At 44.4% G+C, this 26,618-nt stretch overlaps 1 protein-coding gene across 1 annotated transcript; it reads left to right on the plus strand.

Moving 5' to 3' along the window:
• The first annotated feature begins 889 nt into the window (after window positions 1–889).
• On the plus strand, window positions 890–25,646 carry LOC118512226 (dual oxidase). The gene is made up of 13 exons (XM_036056342.1): window positions 890–1,530; window positions 15,203–15,286; window positions 19,609–20,163; window positions 20,232–20,635; window positions 20,699–20,976; window positions 21,054–21,221; window positions 21,295–22,264; window positions 22,339–22,542; window positions 22,616–22,925; window positions 22,993–23,116; window positions 23,183–24,266; window positions 24,331–24,459; window positions 24,528–25,646. Exons 1-13 carry the CDS (start codon window positions 1,437–1,439, stop codon window positions 24,654–24,656), a joined length of 4,533 nt encoding a protein of 1,510 aa, XP_035912235.1. The 5' UTR covers window positions 890–1,436; the 3' UTR covers window positions 24,657–25,646.
• Window positions 25,647–26,618: the final 972 nt, after the last annotated feature.

The following is a 26,618-nucleotide window of genomic DNA, read 5'->3' on the forward strand; positions in this document are numbered from 1 at the left end:
TATTTTCCTCTCTTTCTTTCTTTCAGGTATCTCCACCTCACAAATGTTGTTCGTGTACTGCTCTGCTTTTCTTCTTTTATCGCCAAACACGCCAAAGGTGTTCCGAAACGTGTCATCGACGTTCGGCCTTGATATAAATTGTGCGTCGTCTAGTTCACAGGCTGCACCTGTCGCCCTCGCTGTCGTGTGCCCCCTTTTCGTGCCTGGTTGCGATTTTCCTCTCACTTACCCTTGGTCTTCAACGATACGGCGATGAAAAAAAAACATGAGGCTTAAATCCGTGCTAGACCCGAATCCTAGGAATGCGCATTTTTTTGTTTTTTGTTGCTGGGTGCCATAAAGATATAGCTCGCTTAAATGTTCGGTTTGGATTTCAGAGTTGCTTGGAATGCAGTGATTCACATTGGATTGGAATTTAATGATTATTTTGTGTAGTTAAAAACAAGCAGATAAGCGATGTTTTTCCTTAATTTTTTTTGTCACTTATAACAGTCCAAAAATTTGCCAAAATAATTTAATTTACATTTATCAATCGCGTGTTGATCGTTATCATGTTCCAAAAAGTATAAGTCCTGTGTAATTCGTCCTTACAAATGCACGTTGTTGTGTAGTTGCGCGAACTTTCGACAAACATTCACACCTACAATTGCACCTGTGTAGCATTCGGTTATCCGAGCGCCTGCAGTGTGGTTCGAAATTTCGTTTTAACGTGTTCGTGATTTGCGTTTCGCTAAAATGAAGGTGACAATTGCAGCGAAATTTCCGACCCACAAGTGATACTACACACACCGTTTGCGACACACATGCGCGTACTTTCTATTTCACAACGATCGATCGATTGCGATTGCGCTCACCATCATCTACCCTTTATTCGTGTTTCATTTCGCTAGCCTTACTTAGCCTGCCCGGCATAAGGTGGTGCCGTAAAACGGAGCAGCGATAGTATATTGCTGGCAGAGTAGTGTTAGTGTCAGTGTAGTGTGCACGAGCCGATAAAATTCAGTGCGCGTGATAAGTGTGTTCGGCGGCGTTTTGGGCAGCCATCATCATCACACTGTGCCGATGTGTCAAAAGTGAAAGGAAGAGCGAAATAATTTGATCACGGCCACTAAAGAAGGAAAGTTAACGCTTCCTTTTGGCACACCGTTTTCATTGTTCAAGTGCGAAGTTACAGTACAAAGAGAAAAAAAAATACACACAGCCCACCGATTGCATCAAAATCACCTCCATCGGTTGCAATTTGTCGAGTGGTTCGACGAATTTCGTCAAAAGCAAAGCAGCGAAAGTTGGAGGCAGCCGCCGCCTGGGCAAAAGGGGAATAAACATAAACGCCAACGAAACGCCGATGCTGCCGACCAGCGAACAAGAGCAAATGATCTTTCCTCAATGAGAGCAGTCCCCGAAGCCGAGCAACTGCAGCAGGAGTTATCACCACCATGAGGACCCTCGACCGAGACTCCGCAGTGTGTCTGCTATGGTCAACATGCCTGTTGGCCTTGCACTTTACGATACCAGCCACCGATGCCGCCGGTAAGTGTTCCACCTTTACCCGTTTACCTAGCTCCGATCGATTTTGGCCACCTTCTGTGGTTGTAATGCGTAGTGAAACCGCTAGCCAGCTGCAAGGATTATCGGTACGATCGGCCTGTCCGTCGATCGGCCGGTCGGTTCGATTACGGCAAATGATGCAATTAGCTCAAAGTGACATTAATCGTAGCGAAATGGTAGTTAAAAGCATTGACTGTTTGTACATCGACCGGAGAGCATTGTTGAGGATCGAATTGACGCACAGATTTGTGGAAACTCACACACACGCTGGTAGGATTGGGGTGCAGGGTCTCTCCTTCGATTTTTTAATCGTTCCCAGATATGTTTAATATCGAGCTAAAGCTTTTGACGCGATAGGATAAACCCTGCCAGTATGGATTTTTAACATGGTTTAAATAGGAAAACGATTTTTCCCTTGTTTAGCGGATATTAAGGCAACCAGTACTAAAAACCAATGGGAAAATTTTTGATTCGCAATTCTTCGTATTACAAATAGCTTCGAGGAGTCTTGGACTGTCTTGATTGGCTTCCCTTGACTGTATTTTACCCATAGGTAGATAGTCTGTCCTATGTACAGGGAGGCGGTTCGGGCGGGTTACGACACCCTGTGAAGGTTGTGTGAAGACCAGCGTTGCTCCTGTCTTTACCACCAAAATGCCCCCATTTATATTTAGATTCTGATTTATTTCTATATTGATTGCATATTATCTTTAGAAATACTCAAGAGTAACTCAAAAAAAAGGTTACATATTATTTTTTGTGCTTTAAGTAGTAGCAGAAAAAATTGCCTGAAGTTGAAAGTTGAAACCTAAATGAAATTAAAAATTGCTTAACGAAACCAAAATCAAACGGTAACGCTCCAAACCACTCCGGGACGAAGATTTGGGAACGTGTCAAAAATTCACGGGACTATAATAAAAAATTATGGGAATGTCCTGGAATGAGTAAAAAAAGTCCAGAGATGAGTACAAAAATATCTGGGAACGCGTCAAAAAATCCACGGGATACCCTGTAACGTCGTCGATCAACCCAGTTCGAGAGCAGAGGCTTTTGAGATTTTCCTTTTTGCTGACTGAATAATTGAGTTTATTGAATAATTTTTTGTTCATAAAATCAATCTGACTGAATGTGATGAATATTTTAAATTATGCTCGAATAAAACATGCATGAGCTGTTTCATGATTTTTATGATCGTACATTTCCCATTTTTCAGTATCGTGAGTTTATGTGATGACGATGAACATGTTCCAAACATCAGGTTACGGTTGCAAATCCAATTGAACAATTGTATAAAATTTCATTACGATATGAGTTGTTGTGTGTCGACATTTTTCAGCCGTCAATTTCTGGCAGTAATGTTGCTTCACGATACGATCAGCTTGGCATTTAGTTTGATGTCAATAGCGAACTTCGCAAGGATGTTTCACATTTCAATCAGATGAGTAATGGCGTATACCATTATGAGTTATCAATGATCGCGAACATATTTCATTATTCTGCATCCAAAAATGCTCGTACGCTTACCTTAAATTGATCAAATTGAACCGATTGTGCTGATCGTATGCAATGCTTGAGTATGAGTTACGCATGCTGCCAATACTCCTTCATCTATAGTTTCCTTTAATTTATTCCCATTCGCTGCTTCGGGTTAAAGTTCATTGGGATAATCGTGAAAAGTCACAGTCCCCTCCCGGTATGACACATTTGCCAACGAGAAGCGAATTAGCAATCCTTCCCTTTGTTCCTGAACACCCGATGGAAGTAAAAAACAACTCTCCTTCTCCATTCATTTACGGTGCATTCCATTCCCGATTATCCCGGATGCTGTACGGCATGGTGCCTTTTTTGCATCAAGATAGATTAATCCATCGACAGCAATTTATGTACCTCTCTTGCATTCTCCCGTTGCGTGTTTCTTTCCTTGGAATTGAACTCTTCATCCCAGCTCTGTCTGTCAAGCGACTCTACCAACAAACCAGCATGGTATTGCGCTGAACAGCTCTTTCTGACAGTGGGTGCAGTGGTAGCAATCGAATTGCATTGATGCATCTCTTGACAGTACAACAGGCAGCGAATAAATTATGCCGCTGTTCAACGATGTTCCATCGTCATCTGACAATCGTTTTTTTTTCTTTTCTTTTCTTTGGGGTTTTAACACGAATGGATGTGGTCCATTTTTAATTCGATTATTATGCGAATCTTGGTTGTCAATTTCACCAAGTTCGACACGTTCCGCACAACTGTTGTCCTCGAAAATATGTTAAACATTTGCATTTGCAAGAAATTGTTGCTGACAGAGACTACTCTCGAACATATTCAACAAGAAAGTGGAAGTCGCTGTCGCTGCGCAGTGATCGATGATGCATCGATGAACTGGCGGAGCTGGTCAGCTTCGGTGCATGTCACCGGGCAGTAAATCATCAGCAGCCCCGTGTCAAATGACCGAAGCGTTCGCTCGGTTATGCATACACAACAACCATTTTGACCGATGGCAATGCATTTAACACCTTGTAAGGCAAGCCGGGCATGCAATTGCGGCCAGCGAAAAAGGGAGCTAATTAAGGTTTGCAATCGCAAATAAACGTCGTCAGCTATTGCGTACACGGTACCATCATTCTGGTGGTGCGTTTCGCGTTCTACTTATAGATATAATTTGAATTCTAAACGACCGGTGCGGACGAGCATCATTATGCGTCGTCTAATGGGGCTCCCATCGTTACAGCGTTACCGCTGCTGCTGCTCACGTTTGTTGACACCTCCGTCACTTTGGGCTGGCGTGCCAGAAGGAATCGGCCGTACTGCCGAGTGACGCTCTGGGGGGATATCGACTTAGGAGCCTTTTGTAATAATTATCATTAACCGCCAATTACTCACCATCAAGCAGTGCAAGCGTGTTTAAGCTATGATTTATGAAACTGGCTTGCACGGCTGCCTGGTACACACTTCAATGTTGACATTGTTTGATCTGCATCGGAATCTCAGGTGCGGAATCTTAAACAGCATAAAGCATCGCTTAGCGCAACAGACTAAGTGGATATTTTCTCAGAAAATGTTGATCAAATGTTAGAGTGTCAAAGTATATTATACAAAATATAACATTAAATAATTTTACTTGATCGAAAACAACCACGCACCAAATGTGTATTTTTTATATTAATTTCCTCAAAAAAGCAACCTCAACTCATGCCACCATTTGAAATGAAGATGAGGCGCGGATTTCCGTTACCCGAAAGAAGGACATCGCTTCGACTGGCCGTGACAATAATAATACCCTTGCGAACGGGTAGCACAGTCTTCGCGAGCCAACCGAAACCGGATGGTATAAATAATCGTTGGAACCCTCGCCGTGGTTGGGCAATTTTATGCTGACTAGGTAGTGAAGGAGTCGTTGCTGCCTCTACTGTAGCTGATACTAAGTGTGATGATATAATTGGGCAGTGTATCTTGATTCGTTCGCTTCCCGCCGGACTGTAATCGAACCGCGTGTGGGTAGCGATCAATCTTACTGACATTCACCGATTTATGGTTGAGCTGATGCAGATCAGATTGGCAGCTAATTGTGAACGATCACTATCTAACGAGAGATTAGACAGTCCTTCGCAACCGGAAATCAAACCAACCGATTCTAGAGCCTATTTGCGATTATGATCTACTCGTTTGTGGTCTTGAAAAGAAAACCTGAAAAAGAATTTTTGCAAAGTTCCTGGTTGCAGTTAATCATACCGATCAACTTATTTTCGTCCCGCTTGCGACTGCCAGGCTGCACTACATTCCCGACGAAGTGTTCCAAATGAAATCAGATTTTTTGTTTTTGTTCTCAGCCCAAACTGCAACTCATTTGTCTTCATTTGCCTACCAACATTTCCCACGCCTGCCAGAGCTCCGTAGCCTTGATCGAACATTTTTGTGGGTGCCTGGTTGAGCCATAAATACTTCACCGTTGATGACCACTAAAACCCCGTCATACGTCAGCGGCAAACGCTCATCCGGATCGCTGGACCTCAAGGTTTTGGACTACAAGACGCAGGCAGCAATGTGGTCTCACTATCGTTCGTCGATGGCTTGCGGTGTCTGATCGTTGATTGAGCACGACAAGGACACAGGCAATGCCTAGCTTAAGCTGTTCACATGTGATTAGTACAACTATTAATCTGCATTACAAAGGGAGTGAATGCGGTTTTTTGTGTGTGTTTTTACCTAACAAACATTACAACGCACTAGTGTGAAGCTGGCTAATATGTTACATGAAAGGGAAGGCTATGGATTAGGCACTGTTCAAAACAGCGTACCCAACGTATTCGTATTGCGCGCCTGGTTGATGGAAGCCGATAAACAAATAGCAAAGAAATTTTTAAGCCAGTTCAAAATTGCGTCCATTGCGTTCGCTGTAACATCTGTTTCTTGAAGGCTTAGCCCTGTTGTCCGAGCGTGATCTTCAAATCAAGATAAATGGCACATTCAATTTAACGTGCTGATGAGTGCACGGATCGGGCTAATGTTTCGCTACAGGCCTTACACGTTACCTTTTGCTGTAACTTTTAATGACGACGCTCCAGCGGGGTCGTCCTCAAGACTCCCAACGGTCATTTTTCATCCATCCAAACCATCGCGAGCGATCGGCAGTTCAGGGTCACGGCATCACCCTGGCTAGCCTTACAGTGTAGCTAATTCTCGTTGCTGTAGAATTTAGTCCAAATCTAACGCTACCTCAGGCGATCAATATCAGCAGGTCTTCTTGGGAACGAAAAATTAGTTCTGTTTCACTACCCTGCCTTTGTGCTCCTTTGTGGCTCTTTAGCGATGCCCTTTTGTTCGCTGGCGCATAGAAAATCGCAACACGCGGACAAAATGTAAAGGTTGCTACTGGTGCTTCGAAGACGCTTTGAACGATCTGCGTCTGCAGTATGCTGCAATTGTTTATTCAAATTAGCTGTTACACCAATGGGTACAATGGCAGCGAACTGCCAGCAGCAGGTCACGAAGTAGTGAGCAAGCAGTTCGGGACGTTTTGATGCCACCAGCCTCATCATTTGTACAGCTTCTTCATTTCTGGCTGTTGTCGTGGATGAATCAAGTACTGAAAAAAGTAACTGAAGTTTCCTTCAATTTGAAAGGAAGTCATCCGTCGATATTGTGGGCATAAACATTTTTACATTTTTGTTAATGCTTATTTAATGGTACTAAAATAAATATTTAATGTATTATCGGCGTCCCACACATACACTATCCAGTCTTCGTTATTTGTATGATCGTGTTCTTCTAGTCTATCGCTACAGCCTTTTTATTTGCTTCACTCATTTATGTGTGCTTATTAAATTTCCTGACAGACTCGCTGCTCCGCCCAATAAACGAATGCTTAATTATACGACCTGTAGATTAGCTATCCTCGTTATGCTACCCCATCATGCAGGAACAGCTCAAAACCCCTTACCATCAAGTTAAACGAAAAAAAAAAAATGCCCACTTACTCAGCAGTTTCAATTTTGCTGCAAACACACGAGTGATTGAATTATTTGAGCATGCAAGAAGAAGTTGGCCCAAAGACGAAAATAGACAGACGGTGTATTGTACGAATAACAAATACGTTAACAATTCATCGACTCCTAAATTTCGCCCAACCATGCGAATCGATTCGTTCATTAGTAGAGCAAAGAACCACAAGAACCACGAGCCGAATGGGAAAAGGGAGACCTTGAAAACGTTTCACTTGAGATGTACATTCTATATCCAGCCGCTCCACACACACACACACACAGCCCGGGATAGTGGAACGCACGTTTGAGAACCGTGACCTGTCAGACAGGATCGTCCGTCTCGGGACCCGGCCACATCCGGCTCGGGTGATCTGAGCCGGACCTGCACGAATATGTATCGGCAAATCTCGCACTTGGCCGGGTGCTTAATGTTTATTCCTTTTTGTGGTGGAGCGTGTAGCACGTGTAACGATTGCTGTTTGTTGAATAAAAATAATTGAAAACAAAACAAAAACTGAAACCCACACACATACAGCGCACTCCACCGCTCTACTGACGGTGGATGCGCCAAGATGTACACGATAAACGTGCACTTGCCAGGTAAGGAATTGCATAACCCGGTGCACCGGATGGTGGCGAACCGATGCGAGAATGCCTGCTGCTATGCCGTGTGCGCGTTGTTTAATTGTGTCGATGAGGTAACGCCGAGGGAATCGTTAATATTTTGCGCCTGGCGTTGTGGAATACGCGAATACGCGATCACCGTACCATTCCGTGCATTGCTTTTGTCCATATTGGATAAATGAACACAAGTTAAGGCGTAATTAGCAAAATATCTGCACCTTTTTGGGGGGTGGTGCAAAGCATCATTAAACTGTTTGGTTTATGCCAGGAGTAGGACGTAGGAAGCCAAGGGGTGCGTGTTGATGATATAGGAAAACGATCGTTTGTAGCGATTTTTTGTACAGGCGAACGAATTGAAACACAGTTTATTCATCACTGTCCTGGTATGATTCACCGGTGTGAATAATATGAAATCATGGTGCAAACTGGTAAACATACAATGTAATGTTGCATCCAGTTAGGGGAAATTTGCAACTTTTCTGTAGAACTTGGAAATCAGCTGTGGATTTCCTAACGAGTGTGTGGGCCGAACAGACGAAGGTGAGACTGTATAGCACATTTGTAGTCCCAGTACTCACATAACAGTTCGGCGGTAGATGCGACAGCGGCGCCGGTCTTCACACGGCAGGACCCGGAGTTCAAGTCTCCTATAGTAAGGACTGACTATCCAACCTTGCGGTTTCAATAAGTCTAGTAAGCCATAAATGGCAGGCATGACCTAAGAGTTCGTTAGGTCAAGAAGAATATAACTCACATACGCTACGCCTCTGAGACATGGACTATTTCCAAAATCAAAGAAGCGTTTGAAATGAAGATGCTCAGAATTACTTTTATCCGCTTATGATTAATAGTTTAATAGCTTTATTTTAGTTCAACGAGCGTAAAGTCGCCTTTAAGCAAGATATAAAGTTACGAAGGAAAAAATTTAATCTTGAATTTATAAATAATCATGTAACAGGAAGCACAGAACGAATACAATTTTGGAACGTGGTAAGCGACATATCAGGTTCAAACGATCACAAACGACATTAAGCTCACGGCACTTTAAAATAAACGGATCAGAGGAGGCAAAGCGGGTACGGCGCACTTCTTCGACGAGCAGATTTCAAGTACGAAGCAATTTCGGCGGGACATATAAACAAAGTTGAGAAAGGAGCACCGACGAGTCGATCCGATTGTCAAGTATTTGTAGAAGAACAATGGAGGAGCTGTAACAAAGACGAGCTCCTCGAGCTGTACGGTGATATCATATCATCATGCAGCGAATTAGACGAGCTGCGGTAGGTTAGTCATGTCATGAGAAAGTCACCGGAACAACCAGCCCATAAAGTCCTTTCTATGAGGGAACGGTCGGGATGGGATTTGAACCCCAGTCCTGCCGTATGAAGGACGGCGTCGTTATCGCCTCACCACCGAGCCGCCCCACAACGATTAAAATAATTAAATATCCAGTTAAAATAAAACACCAAGACAATCAAAGTACATGAAGCTAGCTATTTACACATTTCTATATTTACACATTTTTCCCTTGAGCCATGTTTGTGTGAGTGTACAATGTTTGAATAATAACTACATTTGCAGTAAATGAAGCAACACAATCATTCAACGGTTCGTAGCAATACAAAAGCCGCCGCCAACACAGCCCGTGACCAATGGATTTGACCCATCAATCTGACGAATGGAAATATAGGCAGTAAAAAGACACTTTCAATCTCGACAGCAGCTTGTCTAATGCAAAAAACAAGCCAACAGTGCTTTGTCATTTCCCCTTTTGTGAAGTTGGAGGAGTTGGCCGGCTCTAAAGCATCCGTCGCGTGCTGTCCGTTGCTCGCTAATTACACCTTCTAGCGATTAGTTGGATTCGGCTAAAATTTAAAACAAATCATCTTCGTGCGGAGTCTAGCTCTAGTATGAAGTATTTAAGGGATACCATGAAACCAATTTAAAAAAAAGAAAAAGCTAAAATAAATAATATCTATTATTATTAGTATAGATTTAAGCAAAAATGGGTTGTCCTTGAAGTATAGGTTACCTACCTCAACACGATGTCTCGGTCGTCGGACAGACACATATTTTCAGGACACTGGCGTCGACGGGATTGCTAATAATTATCGTTCTTGCAGCATCCATCTGTGCCACCAGCTGCACATTTTGGCCTTCGGATGGTTTTTAATTAACTCCGTAATGCACCGGCCACCATGTCCGGAGAGCCGTGCGCACAGCGAGCTTCGTTGGAATTTGTCCACAGTTATGACAAACATCTCGATTAGAAGTATTTTAACGAACGCCGAGCATCGACGGGTGGACGGAACCGGATCTGCTCTGTCTAATGGCGGCACATTTTGTCAGTACGTTAGGTTCTGCCTTTCCATTCGTATGCTGCCGCACGTTTAGGTGCTCTATATGGAAGTAGAGGCTTTTTGCCTTACTTTTTGTTTCTTTCTAGAGCAGTGCACTTAATTGATAGAAACATAAAGCTCAGCGATTCAACCTGGCGGCACATAAGATCTTTCGAATCGGCACCACTGCAAATGCGTTGTTGTCATGCGTGAACCGAATGAATGCGAACGGTGACTACTCCACTGTGAATGTGCTTTACCTTTACGTAGATTCAGACCGATTCAATGGCTCGCTGACCTATACCCTTCGGTGGCACTTTATAAACCACCGTTTCTTCGCTATAAAGCATCACCTTCCGAGGGCCAAGCAAGGGACGAACAGCATCTGAGCGTTGGCAAAAGAAAAAAACCATTCACTACCCTCCTTTTTACGAGTCCAATTTAATGGTCGTACAATAATAAATGCGCTGCAATATGCAGTATGTTTTTGCTGCTCCCAGCTATCCTAATAATTGAGACATAATCGTTGATCTTATGACGCTTCGGGGTGGAGGACGGCTTGAGAATAAAGTGGATTTATTTTATCGACCGCATGATTAAGGGTCAAAACTTTATGATTACGTTCGAGTCGTGAAATTAAGATGCGTCATTTATTACATATCGCTCGTTTACACTTTGTTGACAGAGTAGTGATTACTATTTATTGAACCAGTTTTGCAGTTCTGTAGAACTTACCAAGACTTTGCTTGATTTCTTCTTTCTTAGCAACTGATTCAATCGAACGTTGAAGTACCAAATTTACAATGCCCGTATGCTTTTTATCAGGTCTGATTCTATCAAAGAGACGACGGATGTCCATTGCTGATTTCTGATAAACGCCCATCAAAATAACTCGGCTGGCATAGTCCATCAACTCCGCTTCTAACGAACTCGACCAGCTCACTGTCCATTAACGTCATAATGTTGGCTACTTCCAAATATAAAGAACCGGACCTAGCACAGCCATGTGTAGGGGGCACCACCACCAGGTGAAACGAACCTGCTCAAGCACGTGTCGATCTTTAGCACCTCTCGTGTGTCATGTGTGAAAAGCAATTTTCATTAATATGCATTCAGAATCGTGCATGTTCATCTCGTACCAGCTTTTTCTATCAGCTTTTTTGCATGTATCGCATTCCAAGCTGGTGCGATGGGATGTGTGCCTTATTATTTTTGTATTAAACCCCATCATCATAGTTCTTAACCGAGTGCCTTGGGAGCACGCGACTAACCCGCTCGAAAGATGGACACAAGCGAGCTGTATTGTGCGGAATCGCAAAGAAACATGGTCGCTATAGGTTCGTGATTGACGGCAATTCAAATTTTATGATACGCGAGATACTTCAGCCACTTTTAGAATGGTATTGTGAAGTTTGTGTAGCTCGTTTCCTTCTATTCGCAGCGTCGAGTGCCACTTAAAATGGTGGGACGATTGAACAGCACATTTATTGTTCGTGTTTTCTTCCGCCTTAATCCTTTTGCTGATTTTCCTTCCTAATGGCGTTAGATTAAAAAAAGAGGTTCTATACTTTGATTGTAGCGAGTGTGATGCAAGAACCTCAATAAGACGAAACCATACTTTGATAAGCAACAGCGCTAAATATTATGGGTGGTCTTAATACTATCGGTAGATCGCGTTTTTTCGTGGAACTTTAAACGCCAGCCGGGTAGCTCCTAGAACTTTTTATCCGCTAGACTGCCGATTTTGCTCTAGAATTTCGCTACTTCCATTTATTTCGCTGTCAAAAAACCAGCTCGTTCGGCTCCCAGTTTGGCTATCTTCATTATGCCTTTTACGATCGTGTTACACCCGTTGAACGACCAATACGTCATCCAATCTGTAGCACTTGATCAATCATTTTTTGATGAATGATCACCACACTGCGTCCTGTTTGCCGGCCGCTATCGTCCGATCACGTTGGAACGTTTTCCATGTTTTCTCCAACCCGAGGCTCGAGAAACAATTTGCGCTATCGCAAATTATTCCTGCTACTAGAAGGAGAAAAATAATCAGCGGATATATAAAATAAACTGGTTGAACACGGTCTTTGACGGTAACCGAACTTTGCAGCCATATCGTACGCACTAAAACGTTCCAACAATTTTGTTCAAATTACTCGTGGGAGTTCCACCGTGTTCGCAATGTCCATAAAAACACTCCCACGTTGCGCAGACGAAGCACTCGTCCAGCATCAGCTTATCGCCCACTGTAAAAGCTGACGTCGTCCAGAAGCTTCAGCGACGGTCCATGGTGCTTTTAAACACCATTTCACCACATGTGACACGAGACAAAGTGTGAAGGATGCTAAGGTTGTTGGATCGTATGGTTAACAAGTTGTTTGTACGAATGTACTTTATAGTAAGTGTTTTGTAAAACAAATGTATCCTCGCATACCGACAGCACGATAAACATAAATATAGAACAAATGAACCAATTATGTAGATCTTTTAAGTGGTTCAGATCGATATATCGGCGCTACAGTACAACGTACAACCCTAACCGAAACCGGGGGTTCGTGACGACAGGTCTGAATTCGTGCAATTATCGCGTATTAAGTGAAAGGCAAATCTCGCCCCAGAACCTGATTTCATGTTTCGTTTGACCCTAGGGGTGCCAGGCCGCGTGGATGCTTCGTCCACAAAAGTGGAGCATCGAACGAACCTAGCACGCAGTTGGCTTAAGGTGCCTGCTACCAGGATCGTGTCGCTACGCGCCCAAGAACGACCGTACACGTTCCAGTGTCGAGCGATCGAACGTTTAAAAATGGTTGAAATGTCTCGGTCCGTTGAATCCGGTGCTACAACTTGTCCCCGATTCTACACGCCCAATCACTTGACAGGTTTCCGAGCGGTACACCCTAGATTTGCATGCGTGCACAGAGCTCTGCCGAGATTCGTCCACACGCAGAATAAATTCATCTGGACCGCATGTCTGGACCAAACGCTAGGCAGGAGCTATACTGTCGTACGGTCGTTGGTCAAACAAGAAGTATAATGTATAAATCACCCGGCCACGATCCGGCGTGCATTCTCACGTGAATCGAATGGAAATTCACCAAATACTCCGGTGCCAATTCAATAGAGCATGCCTCCCTTACCGACGGGTACGAACGTGTACGAGAGCTCCAATTTGGAGCTGCATTCGAAAATCGAAAGTCATCATAGGAAAGCCTTGTTTGGTACGAATGTTCTGACAGTCTGCAGTGGGTCATGTGAGCAGTATAGTAAAGCAGACTTGCGTAGTTTTGCCTTTGCTCTCCAACAAGTCCCAACATTGTGGGGGCCTGGAGGCTACACTGTTCGGTCGATACGTATCGCTAACGATGGGAGGACTTGCTCGCGGTGATGCCAATTTTAAGGTGTGATTTGGGATAAAAGCCTTCTAACCTCGCGCCTTATGTTATGCCAACGTGCGACAAAGCGAATGGGAGGAGACCGGTTGAACGGTTGGAATTTGGCGAAATTGATTCTTAATTGTTCAACGCCAAATGGGACATTGTTGCCATTTTTTAGAGTGTGTGTAAGTATACATATTTGCCTAACAGGATTTACAACTAGTCAAGGATATTTCTTGTGGCCTTCAGCTAGATGTCGATGTGTGTGACCCAATCCATGAAATGCGTCAAATAATTAGCGAATGATTCATGCACAGTTTCCGGTTCGTTCTTCCGAAAAAGAAAAACAACTCAATTTGTTTGATTTGTACGCAATATCTTTATTTAATAACAGTTGAACGTTCCCTTCTCTTTGGTAGCTTTTGGTTTTAGGGAAAATATTAAAACTTTAATTACCATACAAAAAGGAATTTGTTTCGCCACCACTGCATCGCTTAATGGGATTCGCCATTTTGGACAACCATTCTTCTACCATGGTCTGAGATTGTCTGAAATGCTTCGTTTTCAGTCCGCATCCGTTCCAGCCTCAAGTCAACGGATTTATAAATTCTCACGCCTCTCTACTCAAACACACCGCGCGCGCTTAATCCCGGATGCAAAATTAGCTGCACATTTCTCATCGCAATACGTTTCGGAAAACCGGTAGCTCCCAGTACAAGCTATCCACACAAAAGTCATAATTAAACCAATCCAAATTGATCCGCCACAGAGTGTGCCCAGATGAAGAGTCCCGAATGCTTATGGCTGAATTTCAGCAAAACACTCATGCGTGGCATCAAACGGGTCGCCATTGTTCGCTTTGGCTCAGAATGTTTATAGCTTTACGATTTAATCAAGAGGCAAACTTAAGACACTCTCGCGAAATCTGTCATGTTTCATCTGACTAGGAAAAAACGAAAAACAATTGTTCCACCTCCAACGGAAAGAATAATTCGTGTGCTCGAGCAGCATCAGCAGCAGCAGACGTGATCGGTGGTGAAAATGAATGTAAAAGATCTTCGCAAAACCCATGCTCACCGACCCAAAACGAGTCCCGAGGGCTCACCGCAGAGAACGAGAGAATGCCACGGGCACATGAATATAACGTTATTAAAATCCAACCGCTAAGGTCACCCTCCGGACTATGAGATCGCCGATCTGTGCAGGTTTTTCGCGGATCGGGGACCATTCAACCTCTGCGGACGATGAGCGGTCAAGCCCGGGGTTATTCGCTCACTGCTCGCGAAAAGATATAAACGTTAGCGTCGAAGATTTACGATCAGGTAGTATGGAACATTAATCAACCGATATCGGTGACATGCAACAGTAAATTGTTCCTTTTGTGGAGCCATTGCCAAAATAAAGTCCATTCTCGGCGAACCTTGCCTGCGTACGTTCTGCCCGGCGTTCGGCGATAAGATCCTTTTCCTTACACGGTAGGATTAGGTTTGATAGATACGTTTTGCTGAACAATTTGGGGTTCCCTGCTGCAGTCGGTGAAGATTAACCGTTTATATGACTTAAGCAACCAAAAAACTGGGGGCCTCTTTCCCATATTGAGTCAGCGTAAGGGTCCTGTCTGTTGCCACCATTCCCACATGTATCACCCATTCCTTTCACTTGCCTTGACCCGGTACTCACGATCAGATCTCGGCCCCGGGTCGGGGTAAGGTAGCTTAAACCCTAACCAGCAGCCATTAGCCGGTCTGCGCCGCGGCTCTACATCTGGAGCGAAAAATCTAAACTGACCCATTCCGGCCCAAACAACGTCTCAATTTCACTCTGTGTCTTTTGCTCGTTTCAGAATCCAGCTTGATGAGCCACGTCGAAAAGCAGCGCTACGACGGATGGTACAACAATCTGGCCCATCCGGACTGGGGAGCTGTCGGTAAGTAACGAACGCCCTTCGCTCATAATTTTGTGATTTATCGCACATGACTAACGGACAACCCGCACGTAGCGCACAGTGGGGTTTCCTTAAAATTACCCCAAAAAGCATTAAAAATCCCCTGAAACGCCAAACCACACAGAGTTGTCCTGCCTGTTCAGTACAAGCACTCCGATGACAGTTTAACTCGTGTTGTACTTTAACGATTTTCAGACCCGAGCCGTCGGGGTTTAAGCGACAGTTGGGAACCGCGTAAACACAGATATATTGCGATGTGTCACAGCGTATTGTACAATTTTCGTAACGATCGCTCAATTTTCGTACACTCCAGCCCAGCGGGATGTCTGCCGTGAGCTGTGAGAACTCCCGCGTCGTTTCGAAACCGGGCCGACTACACATGTCCGTAAATCCGATCACTGTGTTTATTTTATTACATTTTAAGCCTTGTTTACCCCTGCTTTCCTGTTTCTGCTCCTTTCGAGCTGGAATGTGATTCGTCTGATCGCTCGATTCGCAAATGTAGATGTAAATTTTAATTATTTATGATTATCGGCCATCAATGTTGGGCGAGGCAACACTGATCATGACAATTGATTGCATCGCCATACGATGCGGGCACTTAAATTGTTCTCCATTTTTCCCATCGTTTCGTCCGGCTAATTAGTGAACGTGACCGTGTAGTGCTTTTTGCGCCATACGCGTTCAATGTATGGGATTATTTTGGTTGTGCCAAGATATTCTCCACACACCAAGGGAAATAAGATTTGTATTCCGCGGAAAACATATTTTGGATCCGTTTTTATACCTGGCTAGCAACGCCAATCTTCCAATTTATCAAAAAATATTATTATAACCTCACAGACATGTGTAGAAAATGGAACAAGAGCTCTTAAATTGTTGTTCTCGCCGTTCAGTACTAGCCATAATCGAACCTCGTGTAATCCATTAACGCATTCGCACCACAAATCTACGTCGCTGCACTACAAATGCAACACTGTGGCACGTGAGCAAAGCTTACCGGTAAAGTCACGCGACCTGCAAGTGCAGTGCAAAATGTAGCAAAAAAATGTAACCTGTTGCCGCCTCATACATTCCCATACACCCGCCCGTGTCTCACAACAAACTTTTGCAAAGGAGTGACACTAAGCCATGCATCATTCGGTGTACCTTGCTAGTCACCCCAGTCGCTTTGACGTACAGGTTCTTCGATCAGTTCAAACGCCCATTATGCACTGCCAGTACGAGGATCGAAACGGCCCAGCTATCTGAGTGCACTTACCCGTGGGGTTAAAATTCAGAGTGACTTAATTGGATTAAGCATACCGCCGGTGCAGTCGTCGTTAACTTTGTCTCTATCACCGCACCTCACCTCACGCCTGCATCTCGTACCCTTGGTGCATTCCTGCGCCCGACCGGACCCCTGGACAGCTTTTAAGCTCACCCTCTGATGGAGCGATGAACGGGTTGGATGGATGGATGGAAGGCGGGATGGTTTGCCTTGATAGGGTGCACCCTTCTTAGTCCCCTGCGATGACTTGGCAGTGGGTCGGTTCATGCCTCTGGAGCTACTTGGCACAGCAGGAGGCACCACCGACCGGCACTAACAACGTCCCACCGAACGCGTTTTGTTTCTGTGAATAGCAACAGCAGCAGCTACTAAATTATATGAATAATGCCACACAACGCGTGCGTGCTCAGCTATTGGTGACACACACACTTCAGCCTTTGATGAATGATTCAGAACATTGAGGGAACACCTGTCGCAGAGCAAACTACTAATGAAGGAGGAAGAAAGAGAGAGGATAGAAAAGGACAGAAGAGGATCAAACGTGATCTGCTTATTTTGCAATCCAGATTTACAAAGGGATTACATTGATTTACAATTTAACGTAATAGGTAATTAAAACATGCAGATTCTCTACTAGGTGCTAGCAGAGCTAGACAGTATGACGCCAATTTTGAGCTTTATGGTCTCGATATGGTATAGAGTGAAGATTTATCACTTTTAATTCCCAGGGTGAATATCGAATACAATATGCTCCCCAATGATTGATGCTTCATTCCTCGGTTTTTTTATATTTTTTATTATAACCTTCTCTACCCTTACACTGACCTTGCTTAAGCTGAGCTTTAAGGTTTAAGCTATTAAGCGTACAGTTTTCCTTTCGGCTTGCTTCGCTTGGCTTGCATACAGCTTTTGCACCAGGATAGACATTCAAATCCTGCGCCAGGCTTATTACGTTATGAAACAATTTACCCGACCGCAGTCATTTATTAAGGTCTGAAAAACGTAATTGATGGTCTGCTCGCCATCGCGCTGACCTCGAAATCAAATTTAAGCTCGTGCTGTTGAAAGTGTAAGCGATATGAAAGGGGAGGCGTTGATGCTTTGCTTTCTGTTTCTTCTTTTTTGTTTTCGCCAGAGAAGACAGCTTTCTCGCTTCCTTTCTGACGATCGCTCTTTTTTTTTGGGGGGGGGGGGGCCAAAATGGTTATATCCATCCAACGATCAATTTACCAATCACGTATGATTGTAGCGATCCTCGGTGTCACCGGCAATCGTCAGCAGAAAAATAAATTTTATTCGTTTGATTCTTTTGATTGCTTCCAAATACAGAGTGCCAATGGTGCCAAAAAAGGGAATCCGATGCATTGATTGCAGTGCCGCGTACGTAAATGAAATAGTTGACATTTTTGTTTCTATTGTAAAGGACTGGTTGTTGAATGAATTTGGAGGATTAAATCAAGGTTTATTTAGGTAGCTGTTGAATTATAGTTGAAGACGCAATTATTTTAACTAAAATATTTTGCTTTACCTCAACGTCTGGCCAGTTCTCAGTTCTACTTTCGAGTTTTTCAAGGAACATGAAGTTAGTGTTTTATTATGGCTTATAAGTGTTCCTCTTTTTTTTGGTTGGCTGTCTTACGTTGGACTAACATTATATTTTTACCAATTTACCGGCACAAAAAAGTGTCAATCGTAAAGCTACTGTTAGGTTGACGATCAACATGCATTATGCATGTCCGCCGACATTTCGACCCCTCGGGTGCCAATTTATTCGCTCACAGTTTAATTATTTTTATCACCTTGCTGACACATTCGACGCTAATCTACGGCATTGATCTAGATACCTGCGTACCTGATAAGGCCAGCGGTGCTAAATATGTAACAGTGGCAAGCAAGTGTGTAGAAATTATACGACAATTTATGACGCGCCACAGAAGCACGAGCTGTAAGTACACATGCTCTGCATTACTCATTTCCTTTTCGTTCACAATTAAACGAGCACTCGCAGCGAGGTGTGAGAAAAGCTTTTTTTTTTCTTGAGAGCTTCCGGATGAAGTGCTCACGTAAAATTCAAATGTATTGTAGCAAATCTGGATATAGCTGTAGCAGGACATAATTCATTCATAAAAATGTTGATTCTGTTGGGCCACTCACACGCACTTACTGCTATGTTATACCGTCCAGAGTTATGGCACCAGCTTACAGCATAGTTTTGCATATGTTCAACAGATTTACACCGGCAATTAGTGGAGTATAATTTATCGCCATGTTGACGTCGGTGGTGGTGGTATCGTCACACATACACGCGCTCCAGCACGTTGGATACATTTTGTGAAAATATTAAAATTATGGTTCAAACGGACAGAAACGCATGTTACGCCAGCCCGTAAAGTACTAAAGCCTACCAACCCGCTTAGCCGTACAGAAGCGAGAGTGCATTTGCACTTTACACTACTAATAACACACTGTTGCTTAACTGAACCGAAGTACCGTCTCCACCATCTAGCGAACGAACCGTTAATGGACAATTTAGGAATAATTATTATTTATGAGTTCGCCATTGACATTGAACTGCTTCCGTTTGGTACCTTTTGCTTCTGAGGCTTCACGCTCACTTAGCGAATGTCAGCCGGTGCCTCACTCACCACAGCAGCAAACAGTAACAAAAAGAGGCAAACAAGAAAATCATCATCCATTAGGAAAGACCTATCCCTTAAAATATGCAAATTAGCACAAGTCACGGACAATTAGGTTACGCGCTACAGGGAAAGGTGATGCAGCATTGTTTTGTGTTTGGAGAACGGTTTTAGCAGTAACTAGGTTGGTAGTTTAAGTTTGCGTTCGGAGTGGCTGGAAAATGTGCCCAGTATGGTCATGCTTTTGTGCATCAATATAGGCAAAGTTTCGAACAAAATGGAGACGCCCAGTTGTGGGATATAACTTAGCTTCTGACTTCGGAAAATATTACTGACTCTTCTTACGATTATTCTGCAAAGCAAACATTAAATCATTTTGTATATTGTACCTTCCCTAGATAATCACCTGACAAGGAAAGCTCCGTCGGCGTATTCGGACGGGGTGTATGTGTTGGCCGGTGCCAATCGACCCTCGCCCCGCAAGCTCAGCCGACTGTTCATGCGTGGCACCGATGGGCTACCATCGATGGAAAACCGTACCGCTCTGCTGGCCTTCTTCGGTCAGGTGGTGACGAACGAGATAGTCATGGCGTCCGAATCGGGCTGTCCGATCGAGATGCACCGCATCGAGATCGAGAAGTGTGACGAAATGTATGATCGAGAGTGTCGCGGCGATCGCTACATACCGTTCCACCGTGCGGCCTACGATCGTAATACGGGCCAGAGCCCGAATGCACCACGCGAACAAATCAATCAGATGACGGCTTGGATCGATGGTAGCTTCATCTACAGTACGTCGGAGGCATGGCTGAACGCGATGCGATCGTTCCAGGACGGTGCACTGCTGACGGACAAGCAGGGCACGATGCCGATAAAGAACACGATGCGGGTCCCACTGTTCAACAATCCTGTGCCGCATGTGATGCGGATGCTTAGCCCGGAACGGCTGTACCGTGAGTAATCTCAACGCACACGCGTTTATTACATCAATATTAAAACCCTATTCTATTGTTCTGTACAGTTCTCGGTGATCCTAGAACTAACCAAAATCCAGCCCTACTGTCGTTCGCCATTCTGTTCCTACGTTGGCACAATGTGGTAGCGAAGCGCGTCCGACGACAGCACCGAGATTGGAGTGATGAAGAAATCTTCCAACGCGCACGCCGTGTAGTGATCGCTAGTCTGCAAAACGTGATCGCCTACGAGTATCTGCCAGCGTTCCTGGACAAGGAGATACCTCCGTACGATGGTTATAAGGCCGACACCCATCCGGGTGTAAGCCATATGTTCCAGGCTGCTGCTTTCCGATTTGGACATTCTTTGATTCCACCGGGACTGTTTCGTCGCGATGGTCAGTGCAACTTCCGTCGTACTAATATGGACTTTCCTGCGCTTCGCCTATGTTCAACATGGTGGAATTCTAACGTAAGTTAGCTACATATCTCAAAGAACATAAAGGCTTTTATTAAACTAATTTCCACACTTCAGGACGTGCTTGACAACACACCGGTAGAAGAGTTCATCATGGGCATGGCATCGCAGATCGCCGAAAAGGAAGACCCCCTGCTGTGCTCGGACGTGCGCGATAAATTGTTCGGACCGATGGAGTTTACACGCCGGGATCTTGGTGCTTTGAATATTATGCGCGGTCGTGACAACGGACTTCCAGACTACAATACAGCGCGTGCGGCGTACCGGCTGCCAAGAAAGAAAAATTGGCGTGACATCAACCCGCAGGTGTTTGAGCGGCAGCCTGAACTACTGGAGTGAGTTTTCCCTTGATGTCCATATTAAGGAGAAGGAGGTCCGTTTTACATAACTCAACCTTTGCTTAATCCGACAGGTTGCTAATCAATACGTACGATAACCAGCTGGACAACGTAGACGTTTATGTCGGTGGCATGCTGGAGTCCGATGGTAGACCTGGGGAACTGTTCTCGGCTGTCATCATTGATCAGTTTACCAGAATTCGTGACGCCGATCGGTTTTGGTTCGAGAATGAAGATAACGGGTGAGTAACGGGGGCTAGTCAAATGATGTATTTCAATCATTAATCTGACATCTCTAACTTTCCATCCGCACAGCATATTCACCAAAGAAGAAATAGCCGAAATACGCAAGTTCACGCTCTGGGACATCATCGTCAACAGTACGGACATCGAAGCGGACGAAATTCAGCGTGATGTTTTCCACTGGAAGCAAGGCGATCCCTGTCCGCAACCGGAACAGCTCAACGCAACATTGCTCGAACCGTGCAACTATCTCGAGGGCTACGATTATTTCTCCGGCTCGGAGCTGGCGTACATCTACTCGTGCGTCTTTCTAGGCTTCGTGCCCATTCTATGCGCTGGTGCGGGATACTGCGTGATCAAGCTACAGAACAGTCGACGCCGCAAGCTGAAAATCAAACAAGAAGCCATGAAAAACACTGCCAACAGTAAAGTGTCGGTGGAGAAAATGGTAGCTCGCGAGTGGTTGCACGCGAACCACAAACGACTGGTGACAGTCAAATTCGGACCGGAAGCGGCTATCTACACGGTCGATCGCAAGGGCGAGAAACTTCGCACCTTCAATCTGAAGCACGTCGATGTGGTGACGGTGGAACAATCGCAAGAAAACTACAAGGCAAAGAAACCGTACATATTGCTGCGCGTACCGAGCGATCACGATCTGGTGCTGGAACTGGAATCGAACTCGGCTCGTCGGAAGTTTGTGAAAAAGCTGGAGGACTTCCTAGTGGTGCACAAAAAGTCTATGACATTCGTTGAGTCGAATCGCGACCTAATGCTGGCCAAGGCAGAAACTCGTGAGCGTCGTCAGAAGCGGCTGGAACATTTCTTCCGTGAGGCTTACGCACTTACGTTCGGATTACGTCCCGGCGAGCGCCGTCGTCGCTCGGATGCATCGCTGGACGGTGAGGTAATGACGGTGATGCGCACCAGTCTGTCAAAGTCGGAGTTTGCGGCAGCACTCGGCATGAAACCGGACGACATGTTCGTTCGAAAGATGTTCAATATCGTCGATAAGGACAAAGACGGAAGAATATCCTTCCAGGTGAGATGATGAGGGGGAATGTTCGCTGCTGAAGACGTTATTTATAACACACGTGTGGGGGGATTTTGTTTTAGGAATTCTTGGAGACCGTGGTGTTGTTTTCGCGCGGAAAAACTGACGATAAACTGAGGATCATCTTCGATATGTGTGACAACGATCGAAACGGAGTGATCGATAAGGGAGAGCTGAGTGAGATGATGCGATCTTTGGTGGAGATCGCTCGAACCACAAGCGTGACTGATGAACAAGTTAACGAGTTGATCGACGGCATGTTCCAGGTATGGTCCTGAGCACGACGTCTTCATGAAGTTTTAAAAAAAATGCAACAATTTGTATCTTTTGCTTCCCCAGGACGTTGGTCTCGAGCATAAAAATCATCTAACCTACGAGGATTTCAAGCTGATGATGAAGGAATACAAGGGAGACTTTGTTGCGATTGGCTTGGATTGTAAGGGTGCTAAGCAGAACTTCCTCGACACATCCACCAACGTTGCTCGCATGACCTCGTTCCATATTGAACCGATCTCGGACTCACGCCGTCACTGGATGCAGGAAAAGTGGGACTGCTACACGACCTTCCTGGAGGAAAATCGTCAAAACATCTTCTATCTTTTCCTGTTCTACGTTATCACGATTGTCTTGTTTGTGGAGCGATTCATTCGTAAGTGTAACTTTGTTTGCGAGGCTGTTTGTGCCATGTAACCCTCACGATCCTGTGATCTTTTCAGACTATTCCTTTATGGCTGAGCACACTGATCTACGGCACATCATGGGCGTCGGTATTGCGATAACACGCGGGTCCGCTGCTTCACTGTCATTCTGTTACTCTCTTTTGCTGCTCACAATGTCCAGGTATGGCAACTTTTGTAAAATTGCTTTCAACAATATGGCTAAACCAGCAAATTTCTTCCTCGACAGAAACCTGCTGACAAAGCTGAAAGAGTTCCCAATCCAACAGTACATCCCGCTTGATTCGCACATTCAATTCCACAAGATCGCCGCCTGTACGGCGCTGTTCTTTTCGCTGCTCCACACCGTGGGACACATCGTGAACTTCTACCACGTTTCCACACAATCGATCGAGAATCTGAAATGTCTCACGAAAGAAGTGCACTTTACGTCCGACTACCGGCCCGACATCACGTACTGGCTGTTCCAAACCATCACCGGCGTTACCGGGGTCATGCTGTTCGTCACAATGTGCATCATATTCGCCTTCGCCCATCCGACCATTCGCAAGAAGGCGTACAAGTTCTTCTGGAACGCACACTCCCTGTACGTGGTGCTGTACGCATTGTGTCTCGTGCACGGGCTTGCCCGGCTGACCGGTGCGCCCAGGTTCTGGCTGTTTTTCATCGGGCCCGGCATTGTGTACACGCTCGATAAGATCGTCTCGCTTCGCACAAAGTACATGGCACTGGATGTCATTGAAACCGATCTGCTACCATCGGATGTCATCAAGATCCGATTCTACCGGCCGCCGAATCTAAAGTATCTGTCCGGCCAGTGGGTACGGCTATCGTGCACAGAGATAAAGCCGGAGGAAATGCACAGCTTTACGCTCACGTCGGCACCGCACGAGAACTTCCTCAGCTGTCACATCAAGGCACAGGGTCCGTGGACTTGGAAGCTGCGCAACTACTTCGACCCGTGCAACTACAACCCGGACGATCAGCCGAAGATACGCATCGAGGGACCGTTCGGTGGGGGCAATCAGGATTGGTACAAGTTCGAGGTCGCCGTTATGGTTGGTGGCGGAATCGGTGTAACGCCGTACGCATCGATCTTGAACGATCTCGTGTTTGGTACGAGCACCAACCGTTACTCGGGAGTGGCCTGTAAGAAGGTGTACTTCCTCTGGATTTGTCCGTCGCACAAGCACTTTGAGTGGTTCATCGATGTGTTGCGAGATGTGGAGAAGAAGGACGTTACGAACGTGCTGGAGATTCACATTTTTATCACACAATTTTTCCACAAATTCGACCTACGAACTACCATGCTGGTGAGTAGTTGAGCTTCGGAACATGATAGGACGCAATTTGATTATCGTTTTTTTACAATTTCAGTACATTTGCGAGAACCACTTCCAACGACTCTCGAAAACGTCCATGTTTACCGGGCTCAAAGCAGTGAACCACTTCGGACGTCCAGACATGTCCAGTTTTCTCAAATTCGTACAGAAGAAACATTCTTACGTGAGTTCACTCTAAGCCAAACATCAATCGTGTCCAATACTAATAATTTTCATCTCTTTCTATCGTAGGTTTCCAAGATCGGAGTCTTCTCGTGCGGTCCACGACCACTGACTAAGAGTGTCATGTCGGCGTGCGATGAAGTGAACAAGAGCCGCAAATGGCCATACTTCATACATCATTTTGAAAACTTTGGATAAGCAGCAGCGGGCAGAAAAACCCTCTCCACACACCGTCATCGTCCTTTTTCATCGTCCAATACCGATAAGCTATTCATAATGTACGGTCTCTTATTCGATCATTCGAGGGGCTCAGTTGCTCATGAGAATTTCGCTAGCGAAACGTGTGTCGTCGATCATTTTTATATACTAGTGTTCTGTGTTTGTCTACGTTTTTGCTTGTATGTGAAACTTTCGTCCGTTTCAAACAGTTTCAGTATTTACAATATTATCGTTCGATTGCTATCCCGCTGCCGACGAGTCCGGTTCGTTCATTTTAATGTTAGTTGTACAACGTCCAGATCTTAGTTACGTCCCAGAACACTGCCTCAAAGGCGTATTTATTCCACTTCCAAATGGAAGAACGCATGAACATACCATACATTGCCAAGCGAAACTCTACCCAAGTGTCCTATCCTGCTCACGACAGCAACAGTTGTATCGGCTTGGCTTTGGCAGGCCAGGAACCTGCTCAACATATGTTAAGTAATAAGAATCTACATCAAGCGTATGCAGCAGAGCGATCACACGGATAACTACCATTTCATAATGCGTGATATTACATATACGGAATAATCGCAACGATTTGCTAGCAGCATAGAAGGAAATAAGGCCGCTAGCAGATCGTTTTCTTCGCTGAGCGCATGTACTCTGCTGTTTATACGTTCTTACGCTGGTCTACCTTTACTCTCACTAACTGCCAGAATATGTACCTTGTTTGTGGTTTTTTTGTGTACAGCTTGTCATGTTCAGTGTAGCCCACTTCAGTGTTGAGCTTTTAGTACGTTTTATTTTCATCGATGTGTATGTTGCTCTTGCTCAAGCTATTTTACGCTGGCCTTTTAGGGAGTAAGTCATTGCTGTTGTAACTGGCGAATAAGTTAGCAAAAACAATGTAAATATGCATTAAAATCGTTGCTGTATTTATTATACTGTGTCCGCTACCAATAAACGTAAGCATCCCAAAAACAATCTCATATGTGTGTTTTGTGTTTAAATAGATGATATTTAGTTCTTTTTATTGAATATTTCCCTTAATTATTTTCATTATAAGATTAATATTATAAGATTAATTATTAATAAAAATATTAATATTTTTTGCTTCATTTAAACAAATATTTACATCACAATCAATCAATTAAAAAAATCAATTACTTACCCTGACGCGAGAGTTAGTCAGCGAAGCTTTATCTAACTATAAAAGACGCCAAATATTGCAACCTCTAATTTTATGAATTGTTAAGAATTTCATAGTGCTTTGTTCAGCAATTACATTGATTAATTATTTACACGAATTATAATATAGTTCAAACTATATTCTATGTACAAGAAAAGTCCTTGTAAAGAACTGTTTTAAACAGAAACTGATGGCTTTACTCATGTTTGGCACCACTGCTGAAAGCTCGTCATGCTTTAAAAGCTTGCAAAAGCTTTCTCACTCGACGTGCTCTCAGTGAGCAGTGAGAAACTACCATTCACAAGTGAGAAGATCCATGTGATCAGTGTGAGAAGTTTACTTTTCTCACTACAAACTATTTAAAATTCGTCGTGGAAATTGAACTAAAAGTCTAAACGATCTTTTCCTGTTCAGAAGAGTTTTTTTTTTAATTATACTATATTAAGAAAAATATATTATCTATCTTAGAAACCCATTTGGCTCATTTTATTCGCATTTGACATTTGCATTGTTAATATTTACTAGTCCTGCTCGTCATAGTACAGCACCGACGGCGACATACTCTGCCCTACGCCCGATGATGCAACATAATTATGTTGCGATGAAGAAACCGACCAACAAAACCATGCACTAAGTGAGGCACTGTGCCCTTAGGCCAAGGAATTTGCTTCGCCACTGGCTTGGAGCAACCGGGAGAAACACGTGTCTGCGCTCATCGCGAGCCGGCACGCAAAGGGCTTCAACCGCATCAAACCCTTTTTGCTGTA

Source organism: Anopheles stephensi, chromosome 3, assembly GCF_013141755.1.
Source record: "Anopheles stephensi strain Indian chromosome 3, UCI_ANSTEP_V1.0, whole genome shotgun sequence".
NCBI classification, from domain to species: Eukaryota; Metazoa; Arthropoda; class Insecta; order Diptera; family Culicidae; genus Anopheles; species Anopheles stephensi.